Below are 18,257 nucleotides of genomic sequence, written 5' to 3' on the forward strand. Positions count from 1 at the left end.
GTGCAGGAGATGCAGGTTCAATTCCTGGGTCAGGCAGATCCCCTGGAGAAGGAAATGGCAACCCACTCCATTCTTGTCTGGGAAGTCCCGTGGGCAGAGGAGCCTGGAGAGCTACAGTCCATGGGGTCAAAAGAGTTGGACACGACTTAGTGACGAAACAACAAGAACAGTACCATTCTTAGCTTGCAGGCAGCATGGGTTGGTTTGCCAATGTGTGGTGCTAACTAAGAGAAACTCTGAGTCACTCTCCTCCTTTTACAGAAGGCAAGTTGAGGTCCCTGAGAAGAATGGGTGCGTTCCATAGCCAGATTCTGAGACTGGCTTTCTTTACTCTGCATGCCACTGCCCTCTGCTGTTGGCAGTGATAATAACATTTAGTGGAAGGAAACATGGGATATTTACTGAAATGCCACCACAATCATTGAGAATATAAGTGAGACAAAACCGTGTTTTATTTAAGATTGTATTAAAATACCAGCTTGTCATAGGATTGCAAAACCTTGTTAGTTTCAGTAGGGAAAGATTTGTAGCCTGCAGCATAAAAGTACACATTGAAATAAATTATTAGATAAAAATTTCATGAGAGTTTAGAAACCCTCCTTTTGTTTAGGGCATTGAGGAGCTCAGAATCATGTGTCTGTAATCCTCAGGGCTGGTTTTAGTCTTTGGGGAGCACTTCGGTCAGCCAGAAGCTGTTCACTCCTGGAATCTTGTCATGTTAAGGGTCAGAGTAGTTTATATTCTTCATGCTTTGTCTGCTTCCTCTGTCTAGACCTCCTGGCCAGAATTGATGCCTTGCCAGTATTTTGCTTGCAGGATCCTGTTGCATTTTATATGCATATTGCAATTATGCATATAAAATTACAATTAATATGTGTTAGGATAAGAATCCGGAGAAGGCAATGGCAAGCCACTCCAGTACTATTGCCTAGAAAATCCCATGGATGGAGGAGCCTGGTAGACTGTAGTCCGTGGGGTCGCTAAGGGTCGGACACGACTGAGCGACTTCACTTTCACTTTTCACTTTCACACGTTGGAGAAGGAAATGGCAACCCACTCCAGTGTTCTTGCCTGGAGAATCCCAGGGATGGGGGAGCCTGGTGGGCTTCTGTCTATGGGGTCACACAGAGTCGGACACAACTGAAGTGACTTAATAGCAGCAGCAGGGTAAGAATCCTGGGGCCTGGCTTTCACCAGCTCTGGGCTAATGGTGGTCCTTTGGTCTTGCAGCTCCATATGGGTTACTTCAGGGAGAAAGGAAGACGGTTTCGTATACCCTTATACTCTTTGCCCCGTGAAATCAGTACGTATTTGTCATAAAGCAATGGTTAGTTACAAAAACTAAAGTCAGGGATAATCCCACCTTCCACAGTCAGCCCTTAGAGATTGTTTCCCAAACTTCTTTTTTGTCTGCACCACACAGTGTGTTGGATCCTAGTTCCTTGACCAGGGATCGAACCTTGGCAGTGAACATGAGGAGTCCTAAGCACTGGACTTCCAGGGAATTCCCCGTCCTGAGCTTTTTTCTATGTTGGTTCACACATCATATGCTACGTTGAAAACAAGTTGTCTTCATATACCAAGTTGAAAACAAGTACTGCAGTCTTGTATCGTGCAGATACAGAAATAAGCAAGGATTGGAAGTGATAGGGACTGAATTGAAACAGCAATCTGCTTGTCTTCTCGACCGTTTAAGCACTCATGGGTGTTCTTGTCTGGAACGCTTCTCAAAGCAGTACTGACTCTTCCTGTATGTGTGTGCTGAGTTAGTGAAAGTCGCTCAGTCGTGTCCTGCTCTTTGCGACCCCCTGGACTATACAGTCCATGGAACTCTCCAGGCCAGAACACTGGAGTGGGGAGCCTTTCCCTTCTCCAGGGAATCTTCCCAACCCAGGGATCGAACCCAGGTCTCCCACATGGCAGGCGGGTTCTTTACCAGCTAGAGACCTGTGCTCTTTTAAAGTCACTGGTGGCCCTCTCCCCTTGCTGGTTCTAGCCAAGTGGGAAGGTCGACTCAGTGTTGCCATATTTTTGGTTGTTCAAGAGAAATCCCAAATATTTTTTAAAATGCAGCCTACCCCAGCTTTTACACATTATCTCCAATTTTTAAAAATAGCGCAAAGGGACTTCCCTGGTGGTCTAGTGATTTAAGACTCTGCTCTCCCAATACAGGGGGCATGGTTCAATCATTGTTGGGATACTAAGATCGCCCATGCTGTGGGATCTTACAAACCAAGACAAATGAAAAAAACTATCAGTTCAGTTCAGTCGCTCAGTCGTGTCCAACTCTTGCGACCCCATGAATCACAGCACGCCAGGCCTCCCTGTCCATCACCAACTCCCGGAATTCACTCAAACTCATGTCCATCGAGTCGTTGATGCCATCCAGCCGTCTCATTCTCTGTCGTCCCCGTTTCCTCCCGCCCCCAACCCCTGCCAGCATCAGAGTCTTTTCCAGTGAGTCAACTCGTCGCATGAGGTGGCCAAAGTATTGGAGTTTCAGCTTTAGCATCAGTCCTTCCAATGAACACCCAGGATTGATCTCCTTTAGAATGGACTGGTTGGATCTGCTTGTAGTCCAGGGGACTCTCAAGAGTCTTCTCCAGCACCACAGTTCAAAAGCATCAATTCTTTGGCGATCAGCTTTCTTCACAGTCCAACTCTCACATCCATACATGACCACGGGAAAAACCATAGCCTTGACTAGATGGACCTTTGTTGGCAAAGTAATGTCTCTGCTTTTTAATATGCTATCTAGGTTGGTCATAACTTTCCTTCCAAGGAGTAAGCGTCTTTTAATTTCATGGCTGCAGTGATTTTGGAGCCCCAAAAAATAAAGTCTGACACTGTTTCCACTGTTTTTCCATCTATTTCCCATGGAGTGATGGGACCAGATGCCATGATCTTCGTTTTCTGAATGTTGAGCTTCAAGCCGACCTTTTCACTCTCCTCTTTCACTTTCATCAAGAGGCTTCTTAGTTCCTCTTCACTTTCTGCCATAAGGGTGGTGTCATCTGCATATAGGCTGCATCAGATGCATCTGTGAACTATTTGCTTCGTGGACCACCTGTTTAGTGTAGACCTATTTAACTTAACCTTGTATTCTGAATGGGCTCCCCTGGTAGCTCAGATGGTAAAGAATCTGTCTGCAATGTAGGGTACCCTAGTTCGATCCCTGGGTTGGAAAAATCCCCTGGAGAAGGGAATGACTGCCCACTCTGGTATTCTTGCCTGGAAAATTCAACGGACAGAGGAGCCTGGCGAGCCATAGCCCATGGGACCCCAACGACTGGGACATGACAGAGCGACGAAAGGTGAACTGAGAAAAATGAAACTGTTCTGACTACGTTTCCATGTTACTAAATAACCATTCAGAACAGTGCTTCTGTCCTGTACTAGACCATGCAGTGATTCTGTGCTATGTAGGTCTCCTTTGTACAAGCCACCAAGAGTGGTGCAAGATGCCAGCAGCCCTTTGAATGTATAGGTTGCGTCCAAGGTTCTGTAAGTAGAGGAGCTGAAGCATGAATCATTAACTCCTCCGCTGGCTGCCCCACCCAGAGTGCTGGGGTGCGTGGGAGGAAAGGGCCCCTTTTTTCTAATTTAATTCTACAACTTGTGTTTCATGTACTCAAAAGGGCACTTAGCACAGGCCGGGGGTTTTGTAAATGTAGATAATAAATGATGTGTTTTAGCCGGCACTCGTGAATTGTACATCAAAGTAGATTATCTGATTAAATTATTTGTGACTTCAAAGGCAATTAGGTCTTCCTTTGGGCAAGATTTATGGCTTTATAAAAGGATTGGCATCCATTTGAAGGCGTAATTGAAACGAGCATTTCCAAATGTCTTTCTGCTTTTGAAAATGTCTAGAGTGATTTAAAACAGGGTTTTTCAACCCCAGCACTACTGACATTTTGGGCCGGATGGTTCTGTGTGGTGGGCTGTCCTGTGCCCTGCAGCATCCCTGACCTCCACCCATTTGATGCCAGTCCACACCCCTGCCCACTGTTACCCTGGTCAGAACCTCTCCAGACATTGTCACACATCCCCTGTGGGAGGGGCATGGTCATCTCTCCAGTCCTCATCAGGAATCATAGGTTTAGGTACCATGCTTTTGATTTTCAGCACTGATAAAACTTTGAAAGGTTTGAGTCTCTTCAATATTTATATTTCATCATTTCCCCTTGAATATAAAATATTCCTTTGACATTTTAACATTGTAGAATAAATAGTCCATTATTCCATCCTGAGAGGTGACAGCTGCTAAGAATTGGGTGGTCCTTCAGATTTTTAATGCGTATAATCATGTTGATCATGACAATAATAAAAATTATTTTTGTGTGTGATAGAATGGGATCATACTGAACTTTTTGCTTCTTTCAACTTGGCATTGTGTCTTTAACATAATTTTATTTGCATGCACTTACTATTGGGCTTCTCTGGTGGATCAGTGGTAAAGAATCTGCCTGCCAATGCAGGAGACACAGGTTTGATCCCTGGGTCGGGAAGATCCCCTGGAGAAGGAAATGGCAACCCACTTCAGTATCCTTTGCCTGGGAAATGCCATGGACAGAGGACTCTGGAGGGCTACAGTCCATGGGGTTGAAAAGAGTTAGATACAACTTAGTGACTAAACATCAACAACAGTTCTCATTATCAATAGTAGGTAGATTTTATGCAATCATACAAATGCAGACGTTTTAAACAGATACATCAACTTGTTTTCTTAATGTCAACTATATATAAATATATAGAGAGAGAGAGGAAGAGAGAGAGTCCTTGCTCACTTTCTAACCCCCAGTGCTGAAGATGTTTTGGCCAGCTTAGTATTTTACATGTTTCTCTAGATGGTCATGAATAAAAGTCTTCAAGAATATATCTATTGACTGTTACTGGAATCATACAGAATTCCTCTCACTTCATTACATTTTTTATATTAACAAATATATTTTTACACCCATTTTAATGCTTCCCCCCACAACAAAACCATAGTAAAAGCATTTTTAAAAGAGCAAAATGGTCCATAATCTAAATGCCTCTAGTTGACTTAAAAAAAAAAATGATGAAACGACTAAACACACATGGTTAGAATTAAAACAACAAAATGAAACCCAGGCAATATTAGAGCAGTTGAGAAAAGTATACAAGAAAAGCTAAAGGTTTTTTTTTTTTTTTTTTGTAATCCTTGAATTTTGGGCTCCAGTTTTTCTCCAAAGTTTCTATGGCTGTAGGATGTTCTGCTAGGAAAAAAAAAAAATATGCATTCATTTAAGGATGTGGGACTGCTTTTGGAAAGTATTTACACATATGGGGTCATTCCTGTACACTTGATTTTACCTCTCTCTTTTTCTTTTTTGACTGTACTGTGTGACTTGTGGTCCAACCCAGGCCCTTGGCAATGAAAATGCAGAGTCTTCACCACTGGGCTGCCAGGAAATTCCCTGTATGCCCTGTATGTTTCATTTTCATTTTTTAAAATATTTATTTATTTGACTGCATCAGGTTTTAGTTGCAGCACGCTAGATCTTCAGTCTTTGATGTGGCATGCGGGTTTTTTTTTTTTTTTTAATTGCCATATGCGAACCCTTAGTTGAGGCATGTAGGATCTAGTAGGCTGCTGCTGCTGCTGCTGCTAAGTCACTTCAGTCGTGTCCGACTCTGTGTGACCCCATAGACGGAAGCTCACCAGGCTCCCCCGTCCCTGGGATTCTCCAGGCAAGGACACTGGAGTGGGTTGCCATTCTAGTAGGCTGACCAGGGATCAAACCCAGGCCCCCTGCTTTGGGAACACAGAGTCCCTGGACCACCAGGGAAGGCCCAAGGTGTTATTTTTTGTATCAAGTGTACCATGCAGATGCAAAGGCTGTAGGATAGAGCCTATAAATGGACAGACTGTATCTATTTATCTCTGTGCCCCTTTAGCTGAGTTTCAGTTCAGTTCAGTTCAGTTGCTCAGTCGTGTCCGACTCTTTGCGACCCCATGAATCGCAGCATGCCAGGCCTCCCTGTCTATCACCAACTCCCGGAGTTCACTCAAACTCATGTCCATCGAGTCGGATGACATCTCATCCTCTGTCGTCCCCGTCTCCTCCTGCTCCCAATCCCTCCCAGCATCAGAGTCTTTTCCAGTGAGTCAACTCGTTGCGTGAGGTGGCCAAAGTACTGGGGCTTCAGCTTTAGCATCAGTCCTTCCAGTGAACACCCAGGACTGATCTCCTTTAGAGTGGACTGAGTTTACGTTTATCTGTATCCAACTCGAGTCTCTCTCTAAATGTGCTTCTCGAGCTTTTGTACTTTTTCTGTGGGCTGCTTATCCATGTTTCTTCCTTGGGTGCTTAATCACTCAGAACGCCTTCAGTAGCTGCAGAGTACCGAGGAGACAGTGTCCATTGGCACCTTAGTATGGCAGAGGTTTCATTTTGATTGTCATCATCATCTCTTTATTGCTTCTTGTGACCACAGTCACGAGAAGAGAAATGGAGACCTGATTCTTCAGTTAATCATCTCGCATATCGACTCAGGTGACTGGCAGTGTCCGAGGCCAGCAAGGAGCCAGTGCCTATGGAGCTGGTATTCTCAAGGCAGAAGGGGCGCTGGGGCCACCTCAGATGGGGCCAGCAGGGAGGGCGTCAAGGAGGTGGTGTTGGACCCAAATGTAGAGGACTGCCAGCCAGTATGATCTGAGTGGGAGTGGTGGGTCGCGGGGAGGGTGTCTTTCATGGGAAATTCCAAGTGTAAAGGTTTGAGGTAGGAGCAGACTTGATCTTGGAAGGGCTAAGCACAAGAGGCCACATGGCTGGAGATTCCAGAAAAAGACGAGGAGATGTCGTTGGCTTCTATGCTGGCTGGCAGGACGTCCCTGGTTGTTCCCTTTCCTCGTTTTAGGTGCCTCGCAGCTGCTAGCTGGAGATGCCCCAGGAGAGGGGTGCTGTGGCAGGCAGTTGGGGGACCAGTGGGAACCTTTTCCAGGGTCTCTGTGGAAATGGTAGGTAAGGGCAGTGTTTCCCAACCTTTTTTTCTTCCCATTGATTATCACCCTCTAAGGAGCCTTTCTTGACACTTTCTTCCTAATTGTCTTCCCGTGAATTTTTTAAGTGGAGGTGAGAATCACATAAGAGAATATTGATCATTTCAAAGCTAACGATTCAGCGGCATTTAGTGCAGTCACAATCTTGTGTGATATTGTGCATTCACTGCTGTTACCTCGATCCAGAACTTCTCTGTCACTGCAGAATCAAATCCTGTATCTCCCGAGCCACCCCTCCTCATCCCTCCGCCTCCCCTGCCCCATCCCTCTCTCAGCCACCCCCGCCAGCCACCAGGCTGCGTTCTGTTTGTGTGAATGTGCCCATTCCGGGTATTTCATTTTAGTGAAATCCTGTAAAACTTGGCTTTGTGTCTGTCTCCTCTCACTTCATGTGCTGTTTCCAAGGTCACTCACATTGCACCTCACATCCAAACTTCATTCTTTTGCACCATGGCTTGTCTGTCTGTTGATGGATGTTTGGGTTGTTTCCATCTTTGGGCTGAATAGGGCTGCCTTGAGGCGTTGTTTGAGTATAAGTTTTCAGTTCTTTGGGCTCTATATCTAAGAGTGGACCCTCATGAAATTTGAAAGCATTATATGTCCCATTAATGGGCTTTATATATATACTGTGAATGGGCTTTATATACATAAAGAGTAAGATTTTTTTCAGCCCCTAATATCTGTTTTTGGGGCCCACATTACACCTGTTCAGAATTCAGGGACTAGGGTGATAGCCCTGGAGATGGGGGTGGAGATAAGATAAATCTCCCAAATGGGGAGATTTGGCTATATTTTCGAAGTGGTGTGCAGAGGCCTTGCTGAAGGGTTGGGTGCGGCATGGTTTAGACATGTTTCTTAAACCTTCAATACTTAAGTTTTATTAACAAAGGAAACTTTGTGAAATTAAAGGCTCATATTTCCAATTATTAACTCCGTGAATATATATATGCTGCTGCACATTTCAGTAGTATACGACTCTGTGCAACCCCATAGACAGCAGCCAATGAGGTTCCCCCATCCCTGGGATTCTCCAGGCAAGAGTACTGGAGTGGGGTGCTATTGCCTTCTCCGGAATATATATATACACACACACACACACACACACAATTATAAAACTAACGACTCTCCCCGTGTTCTTGGTAAATTCCCTGCAACAGGCCCTCAGTTGGGGAGGGCTCTGCTAGACTGCCTGCCGGCTGCTGCTTCTTACTTTTGTAACTTGATCTGTTAGGAAGGGAAATATGGACTCTACTTGCTTGAGTTCTCCGTGTGACCCCACACTTTCGCAGGCTTTTGGTTCCTGCTACCCTTTGGGGTTAGAGTTCCTTGTCGGAGTTGCCTGCAGCCAGAAGCAGAACTTCTGGAGTGTGTTAAGACCCTCTCTTGAGACCTCACTGCTCCCTCGTTTACTTAAGGGAATACTACTAAAAAGGCCCTCGCTTTAATCTTTGTGGAGAGAACACACTCCCTGGTGTTTTCAGCCACTGCTCATCTCTTTTGGAAACAGAACGTACATGAATGAATAATAATAATTTAAAAGTTCTAATGCTGAAGATTTTGTTGGCACTACTTACATCTTTTGAAATGCCTTTATCTTTCTTTATTCTTACTTTGTGTGACAAGCATTTCTGCTTGTTAGAGTGCCTGCAGTTAAGAGAACAAGTGGGAATCAGGGTCATCATTTGAGAGGATGTTGTCTGCCAGGTGCTGGGGCAGGGCATTTAATCCTTCCAGTAAAACTGATTATAGTTTATATTTTTAAACAATTTAAATTCTCAAGATAATGTCAAATGTTTATTGAGCACATGCTAAGCACCAGTTGGCATGTATTTGCTTATCTCATTCTGGCCTCCTCACCGTATTTGGAAATGAGGTGAAGTTTTCCTGGAGACACACCTCCTTCATCCCTGTATGGATTTATCAACCTTAGCACTGTTAACCGGAGAAGGCAATGACAACCCACTCCAGTACTCTTGCCTGGAAAATCCCATGGGCGGAGGAGCCTGGTAGGCTGCAGTCCATGGGGTTGCGAAGAGTCAGACGCGACTGAGTGACTTCACTTTCACTTTTCACTTTCATTCATTGGAGAAGGAAATGGCAACCCACTCCAGTGTTCTTGCCTGGAGAATCCCATGGATGGGGGAGCCTGGTGGGCTGCCGTCTATGGGGTCGCACAGAGTCGGACACAACTGAAGCGACTTAGCAGCAGTAGCAGCATTGTTAACATTTGAGGCCAAAGATAATTATTTGTTTTAAGCGGGGGGGTGCTGTGCTGTTCATCATAGGATGTTTAGCAGCATCCCTGGTCTCTACCTACTGGATTCCAGAGCACCTCCCTCCCCAGCTGTGACAAACAGAAGTGTTTATAGACACTGCCCATTGCTCCTTGCAGGGCAGAGTCACTCCTGGCTGAGAATCACAGGTTAGATGATTGAAACCAAAACCCTGGAGGTTAATGGGGAAATAATATGATACTAATAGCAGATGATAATACTTAATAGAGATCAGGCACTGTTTAGATAATTGATGAATTTATTTGTTCCTTATAGTGGATGTTTTCTTTTTAGTGTCTTTAAAAAAACTTTACTTATTTGGCTGCACTGGCTTTTAGTTGCAGCACTCAGGATCTTTTAATTGTGGCATGTGGAATCTTTAGTTACAGCACAGGAACTCTTAGTTGTGGAATGTGGGATCTAGTTCCCTGACCAGGGATCAAACCCAGGCCCCTGCATTGGGGCATGGAGGCTTAGCCACTGGACCACCAGGGAAGTCCCCAAGTTGGATACTTTTATCTATCCTTTTGTATTATATTATCAGTGTCCGTCCTTGTAGCTATCAGGAAAGGCGATTCAGAGACATTAAGTCACTTGCCCAAAGCCACATAGTATGTCAGCCGCAGAGTTGGGGTTTGAACCTCGATTCTGGCTCCTGATCTGTGCTTGGATTCTTCGCTTCCTCCGTCTAGAGTCTTTCTCACTGTGTTGTGTTAAAAATAGTATTGGCAGGTCTTGGCCCTGGAGCTGGGGCTGCCTCATGTAGGTTGACCGGCTGAACCTGGTGTAGAGTTAAATCCATTAAATCCTCTGAGGATCCCTGTAGGGCAGATGAGGAAACCAAGGCAAGAACCCACCAGCGTGCCTAAGCACGTGTGAAGTCCCCGGGATGTCTCAGTTCTAAACCCGTCACCATCCACAGCTTTCTTGAGGTTTCCTGTGCGTCTGAGGGGATGCACAGTCCTTTGGTTGCCTGTCAGACGTTTGTTTGGTTGTTAATGTTTGTTTATTTCAGCTGTGCTGAGTCTTAGTTGCGGCATTCAGGGTCTTTAGTTGCGGCACGCGGGGTCTAGTGCCCTGACTAAGGATAAAACCTGGGCCCCCTGCACTGAGAGCGCAGAGTCTTAGCCAGTGGACCACCAGGGAAGTCCCTGTCACATGATTATAGTAACAGGACAGCCCAGTAATACAGAGCCATTGCTGCAAAGGGGCAGTATCTCAGAGATCCTTGGCAGTTTCCAGTTAGCCCATCCGGACGCTTTGTTTTGTTAAATGGTTTGCTTTCTGTCCTGCCTCCCGCCACCCAGTGGACAGGGCTCAGGGGAGCAGTAAGTAGGGAATCTTAACTTCTTTCTAAAAGACTCGGGCATAGGTATGACTCTGTCCTATAAAAGTTTGAAACCCAGTGAGGAGGCAAGATTGACCAGCCACTCCCTCACTCCGTCTGGTGTGGAGTTTGGCTTTGTTCAGCATCGCAGGACCTTTGAAATGGGAAGCCCACGAGCCCCCAGCGGGTCGAGCCGGCCCCCGGCAGGTGCAGCGGCTGTGCGCACGGCCCCTGTGTCTCCCACAAACGGATGACATGCCATTTGTAAGCCTGGCTCTGGCCTCTGCATCTGGACTGTGGTGGGGGCTGGTTTAATCGCTCTTTATTTTGAGATTTACACCCGTGAATGGGCCAAACCAATTTCAGTGGCAGCTTAGCCGATTTGTCTTAGAGCTTTGTGTTTAATAGAATGACTGGGGTGGCCTTTTTCCTTCGTGGCTTTAACGGTTTAACATTGGGTTAAAGCTCTTTGCTCGAAATAAATGGCCAGCCCTTCCTGCTCCAGCCCCTCCGTGGTGCTCTGGGGGCCTGGTTGAAATCAAGTACAGTTTCTGTACTCTCTTTTCTGCCCCACACTTACAAGCTTTATATGTTCCTTTATTTGTAAATCTGTCTTTTAACAAGTAACCTGCTTTTTCAGCTTCACCAGCCTCCACCAAGACAGGACAAGCGGGGAGTTTATCCGGCAGCCCGAAACCTTTCTCTCCTCAACTGTCAACGCCAGTCACCACGAAAACGGACAAGACATCCACCACGGGAAGCATCCTGAATCTTAACCTGGGTCAGTTGAAATTTTGGGAAGCTTCTTTCTGTGGCAGCTGTGCATATTTCTGCAAGTTAAAATGTCCTCTTTGGTGTGTGTGTGTGTTTAAGGTTGGTATTTTTATTTTGTTTTTGGTCATGTGGGATCCTAGTTCCCCGACCAGGGGTCGAACCCATGCCCCCTGCATTAGAAGCATGGAGTCTTAACCACTGCACCACCAGGGAACTCCTCGTGTGTGGTTCTTGAATCACTCTTTTCTCTGTGCAAAATATTGAAAAGGTGCAGTGGATGGAGATGAAGAGAGATCAGTAGAAGGAACTGGCACAGGATTGCTTGGGACTTGTTGAAATGCAAGGCTGTTTTATTTTGAAATACTTTAGGCCAGTGTTTACCACCTTACCTGCCCTTGACCACAGCAACCCAGTTCTTACATGTGTAAATATGTATATTTAAAGTTACATGTATATACATAGTATCTATTGTTTTATGAACCCGTATTTACTTTCTTTTAAAAAACTTACTGAGTCTCAGTAGATTCTCTCAAAAGCATTATCTCAGGTCAAAGTCTTTAACAAAACTTGGCACCAGGAATGCTCAACACTCAACTGTGAAGTTATTAATTCATTCCATCATGAGCCCGGATTTTGATTGAGCATCTGTTCTGTGCTGTGCACTGTTCTCGGCCTGGGGCAGAGAGTGGTGAGTGTGGGCCTTGCTCTCTTGTGGAGCTAGGTTCTAGAGAGGGAGAAATAATAACCAAACTGAAAAAAACCCAAGATAGGTCATGTCATCATGGAAGGTAAAAGGCATTCCTTTGATAAGGGGAGAGCTGGGGCAGGATGGCCGGGGGGAGCAAGAGGCAGTGGTTAGGGGAAGCCTCTGGGGAGGTGATATCCTGTCAAGGGTTTGTATGACAAGAAAAGCTAACCATGCCAGGATTAGGAGGAAGAACATTCTGGAAGGAAGAGGAATGTCAAGGCCTTAGGATCAGTCTGAACTTGGTGTGTTGTAGGAATGCTAAGGAAGCCCAGTGACATGTCCCAGTGGGTGAAGGGGCGGAGGTGAGGCATTGAGGTCAGCGAACACAGTGATCTTGTGGTCGCTGAGGTGGGGCTGTCTGGGCAGAGGAGTGATGTGACCGGGCCTTTTAAAAGGACCTCTCTGAGTGCTGTGTTGGGAATCAGCCTATGTCAGCCATTCTTCACCAGGGAGTTCCCCCTTGTCACAGGGGACGCTTGGCAGTGTCTGAAGACACTTTCAGTTGTGGCAGCTCGCTGGGAGGGGCTGTTGCTACCTGCATCTAGATCAGGCCCCGCCACGGAGATTCGCTGGGTTGCGCCTGGGCTGACAGATTTGGTTACAGCGGGAGAAACAGGAGCCAAGGGTTCAGTTTTCGATTCTGTAAGTTTGAGATGCCTGCTAGGTTCCTAGGTGGAGAGGACATGAGGGCAGGTGGAGACCTGAATCAGGCCAGGTCAGGGCGGAACAAGTCTGAGAATAGTGATTTATTCCTGGGATTGGATTCAAAGCAGCAGGTCTCACAACAGGGGAAGTGGGGACGGAGGGACGCTGCTGGCATGTGACTGCCGACAGGGAATGCTGCTAGACTTTCTGCAGTGCACAGAACAGTCCCCACGACAGAGAATTGTCCAGCCGCGATGGTGGCAGTGCTGAGGTTCAGAGACCCTGGCCCAGAGCATAGAGAAAGAGTGAGGCCTGGCCACTTGCGCATGTTGTTTAGTTGCTCAGTCACGTCTGACTCTCTGCAACCCCATGGACTGTATCTCCCCAGGCTCCTCTGTCCGTGGGATTTTCCAGGCAAGAACACTGGAGTGGGTTGCCGTTTCCTTCTCCAGGGGATCTTCCTGACCCAGGGATAGAGCCTGTGTCTCCTGCATTGGCAGGCGGGTTCTTTGCCATCGGGGTAGCCCATGTAGACCTTAGGAAAAGTGAGCACAGGAGACTGAGAAAGGAGCAGGAGACAAGCAGAAAGCAACACTCGGGGTGTGTTACCCGGAGCCCTTTAATATACCAGGTTTTAGGGAGGGAGGGCAATGGCACCCCACTCCAGTACTCTTGCCCGGAAAATCCCATGGACAGAGGAGCCTGGTGAGCTGCAGTCCATGAGGTCATGAAGAGTTGGACACGACTGAGCGACTTCACTTTCACTTTTCACTTTCATGCATTGGAGAAGGAAATGGCAACCCACTCCAGTGTTCTTGCTTGGAGAATCCCAGGGACAGGGGAGCCTGGTGGGCTGCCGTCTGTGGGGTTGCAAAGAGTCGGATATGACTGAAGCGACTTAGCAGCAGCAGCAGGGAGGGAGGGGAAGCCACCTGTGTGGAGTGATGCTCCAGCCTGAATTCACAGACTCTGGTGGTCATTGCCCTCTGGGCTCATCTTGTCCTGAGATGCTATTTTCATATGGAGGAGCTGAGGCCTGGAGAGGGGTCCCCAGGGACTGGGATCGCAGAGGCAGAGGTGGCGGGGCTGGGGTACATCTCTGTCCCAGCGGAGGCCGAGGCCTTGTTCACCCCCATCACCTGGTTGTCTGGCCCAGAAGTGACAGGACAGGCGGGGCAGTGGCTTAAGGCGCTCCGGCTCAGGTCGGCCGGTGGGAACTCCTTATTTGAACACATAAGGACCCATCTGCGCCTCTGGGGATCACTCCCGTTCTCAGCAGTGTGGTTTGCTTTCTCACACTCTCCTCCACACCCTCAAAAAGAAAGCTGTATGGAGGCTTTCTCACGGTCACCCTTCCTAATCGCCAGTCATGAATGACAGGACTAGCTCCTTCCCTAAGCGAGGCTGTCCTTGGGCATCTGGGCAATGAGCTGGGTCTTTCTGTTTGACTTGAGTCACGTGGTGGGAGAGAAAGGTTTTCTCCTGGTGTGTGTATTGGTGGTGGGCACGGCGGAGTCCCAGGCTCTCTTTGCGGAAGCTCCTTGCCAGCTCCTTCCATTCCTGGGACATAGGCTTCATGTCAGTGGAAACAAAAGCATTGGCAATGTTGGCAGTTTATGGGCTTGGATTTCAGTTATCCGATGCCAAGATGATCAGATAGGGACTGGTGAAAAGTGCTGTGAATGGGTAGAAAAATCAGAAAGTGGAGGGAAATAATAATTCTCATGGCACTTGATGTCTGGCACCCGTGTAACTACTTTGAGCAGAGAGAAGTAAGACGGAGTGCCAGGGATAATAATGACATTATTCTGTCTAACAAAATAGTGTTTCATTAAAAAGCAAAACAAAACCAAAAACTAGAAAAGGCAAAATTATACGGATGGGAAAAAAAGATCAGTTATTGCCTGGAGTTGGGGAGGGTTTGACTGTTCATCACAAAGGGATTCTTTGGTGGATGGAATTGTTCTGCATTCTGTTTGTCCTGGTGGTTCAGGTGTTAAAATTGATGTGTTCTCCAAAAAGTGAATTTTACTCTCTGTATGTGAAAACTATTAAAAAATATACAGTGATCTTCAAGGTAAGGTAATAGCCCCATTGCACAGAGAAATAAAGTTACCTACCCAGGATCACACATGGTTTGTGGTTGAGATTGGCCTTTAGATTTGGGTCAGTCTGCTGTGTGTAGCTTGTGTTTTTAACCAAGACATGTGAACTGCAGTGTTGCAGGACAGGGCGTCTTTTCACTTTCATGGGCTCTTACCGTTTAGTGCTGTGGGGTTAGTTGGCCCAGCTGTAGGGGTCAAGGGTCAGGTGAGGATTCGGATGGCAGTGTAATGAAGCACAAAGTGCGTTTTTCAAGGAAGCAGCTCCCACCCATTGAACTTGTGCTGTCCAACCTTGAATTTTCAAGAAAAACAGAAATCCAGGTTTCTAATGTGAACTCTACTAGGTTTTAAAAGTTGACCATCAGTTTCATTAAAAACCTCTGTTTAGGGATTTCCTGGAGTTCAGTGTCTAGGACTGTGCTTTCATTGCCAAGGGTGAGGGTTTGATTCCTGCTCAGGGAACTAAAATCCCGCAAGCAAATTAACATAGATAAACAAGGAAGTAAATAAGTCAATAAACCAACCCATCCATCTCTTTTTAGACCAAAGAAACAAGTACAGCCAAAAATATAGCCAACCCACTGGTTGAGTAACAGTTGGATACTGTTATGATTTATTTTATAGCATGATGGGGGGAAGGCCCTGCTTGTTGACACACTGGGCCTCACTTGCTGTCTTGGGCCCCTTCTCTCTGCTCTAAAATAAGGAGCCAAGTTAGGCAGATGGTTCTGGCTCCTTCTGTGCCTCTCTGGCAGTTAATAAGATGAGTCCTGAATAAATGCGCTTGTGGCACGTGGTGCGATGGGGTGGGGTGGAATGTGTGTTTCTTTCCTTCATCTCGACTCCTTTTTGCTTTTTCTGGGAACCTTCTCTCCTCCTGTCTCATGCCCAGTGTTTGCCTTGGGGTCAACAAACTCTGCAGTTAGTCATACTGTTAGTGACAAAATGTGCCTCGATGCCCTGTCAGAGATGCCGATGATGGAACATCCTCAGACCCGAAAACTTGCCTCTGGTTTATTCTTCCACCATTGCTGTCCCCAGCAGAAGGCGAGACTTTGGATGCCAGGCATTCTTTGAGGATGTGGATGCAGGGTTGGGTATCCCAGTTTTCCAGATGTTGTCTTGATTTTTTTTAAGAGTGAATGAGGTGAGGAAGATATCTGTTTACTGATTGATAAGAGCATCTGCCCTGGTGTCTTGTCTAAAGATATTGTTCCTTTGAAGGAGCCATTATCTTGTGCCTCCTGAAAGACCATACTTTATAGTTTGCCTGTGTCTTTTGAATAAAGGAGTTCTTTTTTTTTTTTTTTGAGCTGAAAAAGAAGTGCTTGTATTTTTGTTTTAAAACTTTTTGGAGTGGCGGGCGTGACTCATGGCATGCAGGATCTTGGTTCCCGGATCGGAGGTGGAACCTGTGCCCCCTGCAGTGAAAAGTTGGTCTTAACCACTGACTGTCAAGGAAGTGCCCTTAAAACATTTTGTTTTGATGGCTGTTTCTCTAGTGGCTGGAGCCTTAGGTAGTGGGATTTTAGTCCATCATATGTCTTAAGCTGGCTTGTCTTCTTTCAGGACACCACAGGGATGGCTTGGCTGTTTGTTAGTGTGTTCTGATTTTTGCAGAATCACACAATTGAAGAAAAATAAATTTGTTTTTATAAGTAATGAACACACACCGGGAACAAATAGTCAAAGTACAATCCCATGGTCTGTAGCATGCCAGGCTCTTCTGTCCGTGGAATTCTTCAGGCAAGAATACTGGAGTGGATTGCCATTCGCTTCTCCAGGTCAAAGTACAGAAAGATGGTTAATGAAAAGGCAGTCCACACCTGTCGCCTCTGACCTCCTGTCCTCTAACTCTATCCTCCCCCTGCTGCCCGCCAAAAAAGAGAGTGACCAGTGTTGGCTCCTTTTTTTGGTCCATCCTCTGTCCCTACTGGCTCTATATAGTCTCCTTGGAGAGCTCTTTTAGACATCAGTCTGGGTGATCTGGTCCCCAGTTAGCAATGTCTAGACTCTTTTGAAGCAGGGAGTCCTGCACTGTGTATCTCATGTGGGATCTTAGTACTCTGACCGGGGACCGAACCTGTGCTCCCTGTGTTGGAAGGTGGAGTCCTAACCACTGGACCACCAGGAATCAACCCCTTTTTATTGTCCCAGCTGGGCCGTGAGTGCTACTGCCATCTAGTGGGTGGAGGTCAGGGTTGCTGTCAAACATTCTGCAGTGTCAGAACCCCTCCTGGCCCCCTGCCCCCACCCCACTAGGCCCAAATGCCCACACCGAGAAGCCCGAGAACACATATATTAGTATCTGCGTTTCCTTTCCTCCTTTTCTGCCCCACACCAGCGCTTATGTCCTTGACTGTTTTCCTTTTCGTTAAGCAGAAGGGCTTTCCATATCACCACACAGAAAGCTATGCTGCTGTTATTTTAGCGGCTGTATTTTATTCCCTTTAAAGGTGAACAGTAATTTATTCATCCAGGCACTTTAGTTATTGAGTAGATCTCTATTTTTGCTGTTGGAAACAGCTGTGATGAAGACCCTCTGCCCAGGTGGAGGTGAACAGGATCTAGGAACAGGATACATTCCTAGAAGTGGAGCTGTGGGTCAGAAGCTGCTGACATTTGGAAAGATATTGCCAGATTGCCCTCTGAAGGGTGGTTCTGATTTATGCTCCCTCCAGCAATGTGAGAATCGTGCCTTGTTTCTCTAGTGTGGGTGGTTTTTTTTTTTTTTCTTCAAATTCCTGGTTTCCATTTATAGCCTAAGCTGTCTTCCTATCAGCTGAGAAGTTCAAAATGTTGACAGCCAGGGTGGATTCTGCAGATATTCCCGATATAGAAGGGCAGAGGTGGAAGGAGTCCTGATAAGCTACCAGGAGCTAAATGAGAAATCTTTTCTCCCTGCGGAGGACAGTTGAGTCCACACATAGCTGAAAGTTTGAGAAAGATAATTACATCTGGCTTAACTCCAGAAGGGACCCTGGAGCAGCCCCCTCCCTGGCTTTTGGTGGTTTCTTGTTAGAATAAACATCACAATATCTCACTGACCCCGTATTTTGTGAAAAGAAGTGCTTTATCTTTTCATTCCTCTTGATTATGAATATTCAATTTTTAGGCTAAAGTTGAGAGATTGCCCTTACATAGACACACAAAGGAGGCTACAAGCCCTTTAGGCTTCCCAGGTGGCTCTGTGGTAAAGAATCCGCCTGTCAGTGTGGATCCCTGGGTCGGGAAGACCCCCTGGAGAAGGAAATGGCAATCCACTCCAGTCTTCCTGCCTGGGAGATCTCGTGGACAGAGGAGCCTGGTGCGCTGCAGTCCATAAGGCTGCACAGAATCAGACATGACTGAGCAC

At 46.5% G+C, this 18,257-nt stretch overlaps 1 protein-coding gene and 1 non-coding gene across 21 annotated transcripts in view; both read left to right on the top strand.

Moving 5' to 3' along the window:
• Nucleotides 1–18,257, top strand: part of ZMYND8 (zinc finger MYND-type containing 8) — a 119,888-nt gene that overhangs the window by 69,426 nt on the left and 32,205 nt on the right. For all 20 annotated transcript variants that reach the window (XM_055438395.2, XM_055438430.2, XM_088843700.1 and 17 more), the window contains one exon: nt 11,271–11,411. In XM_055438395.2, the coding sequence (XP_055294370.1) occupies nt 11,271–11,411 (141 nt within the window). The remainder of the gene's footprint in view (nt 1–11,270; nt 11,412–18,257) is intronic.
• LOC129535319 (small nucleolar RNA SNORA79) lies at nt 16,387–16,534 on the top strand. The gene has a single exon (XR_008681599.1). It is a non-coding gene; the product is annotated as a small nucleolar RNA SNORA79 (small nucleolar RNA).

The sequence above is a fragment of the Moschus berezovskii genome, chromosome 15 (genome assembly GCF_049115385.1).
Source record: "Moschus berezovskii isolate FMDL1 chromosome 15, NW_MosBer_1.0, whole genome shotgun sequence".
Classification (NCBI taxonomy): Eukaryota; Metazoa; Chordata; class Mammalia; order Artiodactyla; family Moschidae; genus Moschus; species Moschus berezovskii.